At 39.6% G+C, this 5784-nt stretch overlaps 1 protein-coding gene across 1 annotated transcript; it reads left to right on the top strand.

Annotated features, from left to right (window-relative positions):
* Positions 1–2417: 2417 nt before the first annotated feature.
* Positions 2418–3173, top strand: LOC104238721 (dehydrin HIRD11). The gene has a single exon (XM_009793182.2). The coding sequence runs from the start codon at positions 2707–2709 to the stop codon at positions 3016–3018; it is 312 nt and encodes a 103-aa protein (XP_009791484.1). The 5' UTR covers positions 2418–2706; the 3' UTR covers positions 3019–3173.
* Positions 3174–5784: the final 2611 nt, after the last annotated feature.

Genomic DNA, 5784 nt, shown 5'->3' with positions numbered 1-5784 from the left:
TTGGAGTTGATGTTCGGCCGAAGATAGCTGGGCCCGAGTAGCGTCTTTCTCCGAGGCAAGGCGGTCCATATTTTTCTTCCACCCCAAGGTCTCTGCCTTCTTCATCTTGGCCTCCTCGCGAAGTTGCTCGATATTTTCGGCCTTCTCATGAACCTGCAAGATTGAAGTGTTAGTCATTGTCTTCAGATTAAATAAGACGAGCTTCCAAAAAATTGCTTTACCTGCTTAATCAAGTCGGTTTGCCCTTTATGAGCTATTACCAATTCAACTCTAAAGCCCTTGAACTCCTGTTCCTTTTGCTCAATAAGGAGTTTTAGGGAATCTCTCTCCTCTATAAGCTTTTTGAGATCGCTCTCATACCGGTCCAGCTCTGCCCGAATTTAGAAAACGAGTCCCGATGGAGCGTCAAAGCCTATGAAGAAAGAAAGGAAATCAGATAAGAAGAAATAAAGACAAAGATAATATTAACAAAGGAAGCTAAGGCTCACCTGACTCAGAAGTCGATGGGCTTCATTGAAGATACTCGATGCATCACCCAGATCGGAAGTCTCTTCGACCCCCGTAAAGCAGCCACGGAAAAGGTCTTCCCCTTCGTGGGTCGTTCCCATATCGGGGGTCCCGATGGCCTGGGATTTCTTAAATTTTCCCCCTAAAAAAATGCTGGGATGGGAGAATCGCTAATGTCTATTGCCCCAAGCGAGTCGCTTGGGGCGTTCTCTTCATTTTAAAGGGACTCAGAATTGGCCCCTTTAGGTACATCCACCGGTTGCCCGTCACGACGGGAGAAATCCTCAGCCTCTGATGACTCGGGGACTTTGCTCAAGCCATCTTCCGAGATTCCCTCGGTTCAAGGTTGAACCTCTTCGGTCACCACCGGCTCGACGGCCTTTGGGACCTCCGCGCTCCTCTGTCGAGCCACCAACTCGTAGTCAACATCATTATTCTCCTCTTCTTCAGGGGTCTGAATCACCACCTCCTTGTTTTCCCAACGACAATCTTTTTTCACCTGCTCAAGATTGCCATCAGTTATTGAGCATATGTATCTCGACATTGGCTCACATCGGCCAGGTACCGACGATGGTTTCTCAACTTTAAAGCCAGAAGTAAGATCACATGACCCAGGAACACACTCTTCAATGCGTGGCTCCACCGGCTTTTTATCGGCGACCGGCCGCGATGAATAGGCTTTTTCTTTTTGAGGAATGGTTTTCGATGTTTTCGCCATTTTTATACGAGTTCAGAGAAAGAAAAAGATAAAACTTGTTGTTTGATGAGAAGGTTGGCAAACGATATGTGAAGAATTGAAAAACTTGAAGGGAGAAGAAGTGCTTTGAAGATTAGAAGATTGATAAAATTATGAAGATGATCTATTTATAATATTTTTTATGACGGTTCAAGGGCACTAAGTGGCCGACCATCAACTGGTGCTAATTAATGATCTTGGGAATCGTACCGACGCGACGCTTCTGTCGTTTCCGTCGCTTACGTCACAAGAGTGAGATCATAAATGTTTGAGGTATAAAATCGAAGGCTCAGTTTGTTTCTTCTCATCACACTCCAAGAAACGAGGGGACTATCTATATGCGGTTGATTTCGGGCTTGCCCGATTTTGCTATTTAATCGAGACTAGGGAATCGCTTCGGGGGTCGGCCTCGTAATGGATTGGGCAAGAGTACGAAGACGAGGTGTCAAGTTCAAGAATTAAGGTGCCCATCGAGATCGAGGCCAACAACGATCGAGACTAAGTATGACCGACTTCGAGTGAAGTGCAATGACGAAAAGGCGAGATATCGGTAACCGGGCGGAGATCACGGCGAAAATTTCGGAACAGATCAAATCAAGAACGGTTATTCGTACCAATCATGGGATTTACTTCCATAATAGAATTGTGCCATAACTAGGATTCCTCTAGTATATAAAGGGGAGTCCCCATTATTTATAAGGAACTTACATTCGCGCAGACAAAAGCAATATAATATTCTCTCTTTAATTTACGTTTTCTTGTTCATCGGTTCACTGCCTTTTAATTGTTCTTGCTTTACTAATTCGAGGGTATTTCAACTCGAGGGCTCTGTCCAAACACTAATTTGCTTTACATTATTGTTAATTTCTGTTGCTTATCTTTACATTTCTCAATTAATATTAAATGAAATCACGTATCCTTAAAATCACATTACAAATTTAGTTATTACTTAATTTTTAGGGTAAACAAACATGAAGAATAAAGTTATGGATAGGAAAAGAAAACTTTATGACCAATTGCAGCAAATGTCTTGAAAGTGACATTGAATTGGACGAGTTGTCTTCTACATACCCCCATTAATCCTTATCTACGTATTTCGAATCTGATCAAAATATTTACGACAGTATCTGCTTTTATTCAACTCATTTTGAGTTATCTAATTTTTTCTCAACGTTCAGTTAAAACTTTTAGCGAAAATCAAAACCTTTGGTTATATCGCTTCGTTTAGACTAGCCTTACGATATATTCTCGTCCTCCAAATTTTTCATCGCGGTTGGTTTTTAGAAAATATCTTCGCGTCGAAACCGCGTCGAAGCGTGACAGGGTTATAAATGTAAAATCAAGAAGAGCTAACGTGCCGACAACCAGTCCCTTTTCCCCTATAAAATCCTCACTCTCTCTCATTAATTTCCTCACCCCGATCACAATTCTGCTTAACCCATTTCTTATTCAAGTACCAAAAAATGGCAGGAATCATTCACAAGATAGAGGAGAAACTCCACATTGGAGGCCACAAGGAAGGAGAGAAAGACAAACACCATGAGGCTGATAAGCACAAGGAAGAAGAGAAGCACAAAAAGGATCACGGCCATAGCAGCGGAGAGCACAAGGAAGGGATTGTTGAGAAGATAAAGGAAAAGATCCATGGAGAAGAAGGCGGAGAGCACCATCACAAGGAAGGAGAGGAGAAGAAGAAGAAAAAGGACAAAAAGGACAAAAAGGAGAAGAAGCACGATGGGCATGACAGCAGCAGCAGCGACAGCGATAGCGATTAGATCTAATCCTCGATCCCTAAATAATGATCCTTCCTTATTAGCCTTTCTCCAATGTATTTCCTACTGCTTTCTGATATAGATCTATCTTCCTTACCACTTAGCAGTTGCTTGTATGTTTTATTGGAATTTAATTAACGTTTGAATCGCTTGCTGTATACCATCTTTGATTTTCTTCTTATTTTTTTCTCGTTTTGCAATTAAGAAAGTCATGTGCAGTTCTTCGATTACATTTTAGCGGCCAAGGTGTCTCCGTCGGCAAGAGGAAGGGATATGGATTACTGAAGTCAAAGAAGTGGACAATGATTCTTCAAAATTTTTAAATACTATTTCTATATTTAAATCTTATTTAAAGATTACAATAAATGAAAATTGTTAATATGGATATTGAGAGTGTGTCATGCTTGTCCTAGTGGAAGGGAATAATTAGGGAGGGCGCAACTTGTCAGACACACCATGTTGCAGCAGACAACGCCTTTAATTTCACGCAATCAAGATCATGTATGTGATCAACTATGTGAATAATTATTGATCACATACCTGCATTTAGGCACAGAAGTTTTGATGTTAAAGGGAAATACTACTTCCTCAGGTTACGTGTGGTCTATTTTTTTTTATTCAAAAAAAATAATATCTTTTTATATTTTAAAAAATTAACTTTAATTTTAGTATGATGTTTTACCGTCACACAAATGTGTATCACAATATATCTTGGCCCACAAGTTTTAAATTTTTGTCCCTTTTTTTAAAATTTCATACTCAATCAAACTATATTGTACATAATAGGATTTCTCATTTTACTTTAATAAAATGATTTACAATCACAAAAATGTTTATGACAATATGTCTTGGTCCATAAGTTTCAATAAATTATTTTTCTTCTTAAATCTCATATGATGGACTATATATATCGCAGCGAATCAATTACACTATTATATTTATGTGTGAATTAAATAATTAGCACATACAGAGATTATTCGAGTTACCTCTTAAAGCATGAACAAAACAGATTAATCTCAGTTTCCAGTTTCAGAGTTGCAAGACCGCGACCTCAGCAAAACCTCCACAGTTTTCTACCGTGTTACCCAAATAATATCCGGAAAGAGAGATCTTCGGGTGGGCGAAATTCCAAGGAAGAAAAACGTGTAAAACAAGTGTAAAAAACGACTAGCCCTATATGGAGAATATCGTGTAAGGCCACGTAAAATTTTGTCTGAGGACCCGAAATTTTATGGTGCTGAGTTAGGCTTATTTGTTAAAGATTATAGAGATTCTTCGCGGCTCGTAAGCTCGCCGCGGTACAGACTTTTTGAGTTGAACAGTGCACTGGAAAGTTGAAGGAAAATGTTTGGCGAAGTTGGGCATTTTTGCGGCTCATTATGCGGCTGCATAATCACTCTGTGGGCCGCAGAATGGCCGCAGAGTGAGGCAATCTTTTGGTTCATTTTTTATGTCATTTTGGTGGCCAATTGTGCGACCACAGAATGACTTCGCGGGCCGCACACCTATCGCAGATCCAGCATGGAAGTATTGTCGGAGGGAGGTTCTGTGGTGCATTATGGGACCGTAAAACAAGTCCGCGGACTGGTCGCAGATTGAAGTAGAAAATACTAGTTTCGGAGGGCCAATTATGGGGCACACTTTGCGGATGGCAGAAGCATTATGCGGTCGCATATGCGACCGCAGACCTGTATTGGGGCTCCTATTTTTCTAATTTTTAAATCCGACCCCATCCTAATATAACTCCTTTGGGGGATCATTTTAGAAGGAAAAGCCTTATATTTCTAGAGAGAGAATACCATAAAGTGAGAAGGGAGTCCCTAAGCTCATCACTCATCAACTCTTGCTCAAAGCTGAGGAATTTGTGAGAAGAATTCACTAGGGCTTCATCCTAAGAGGTAAGAATCTATATTCTGGCCCTTAATTTCAAAAATTAACTAGAAGGGGTAATTAGTAAGATAGTTCATGAGGATGGGAGTTGCCTATCTTGTATACATGTGTGATAAAAGAGTGTAGGAAGATTGTGGGCTAAAAATGGTAAAGAGTGGGTTGAGGAGATGATGAAATCTTCCAGACATTGAAACCTTAATACACACTTGGTGTTTGATAAAATGCTCAAGTGAGCTACCATAATCGTTTTCCTAATTTTTGGTTCAATTTGTTATATTGCTAAAATAGATTGAAGTTACTAAGAATTTTGGAATATTTTAGAGTTTAAAGAAGCTCAATTGAGGTATGTTGGCTAAAACCCTCTTCTTAGAATTGAATCCCATGGTATTCCTGCAATCGGTGTAAGTCCCAAATTGATCGTTATAGAAATTACTATTCCGAATATGCTTGTGTTGAAAAATATATGTGAAATATGTATCCCAATGCTTTCATCATGTTATCTTATCATTTGAGGAGGTGTTCAATACATGAAATATGTGCTAAAAATGCCTAGACTTCAAGTCAAATTCGAATAAAGATTGTTATGCCAAATTGTGTGAAATGTCTCTATGTGCCTTAGATTCTAAATTGCTCACCTGTGTAATCAAAGACTTGAATGAAAAGCCTTGTTGTTGTTGATGATGATAATAATGTTGGAATGTGTAAAAGAACTTGAATTATGAAATACGACCAAGTGCCAAATATGATATAACAATTATGGCCATTAGTGCCGATGAATTGAAAGATGTGAAAGAAGTATGAAATGAGGTAATTAATAGAAAATGGTAATGTCTGGGACGAGACGGCCTAACCGACCAGACCGTGATCGGATGCCATGCT

This window comes from Nicotiana sylvestris, chromosome 9 (genome assembly GCF_000393655.2).
Source record: "Nicotiana sylvestris chromosome 9, ASM39365v2, whole genome shotgun sequence".
NCBI lineage: Eukaryota > Viridiplantae > Streptophyta > Magnoliopsida > Solanales > Solanaceae > Nicotiana > Nicotiana sylvestris.
Note: the sequence above shows the minus strand (reverse complement) of the source record. Positions and strands in the feature narration are given on the sequence as shown.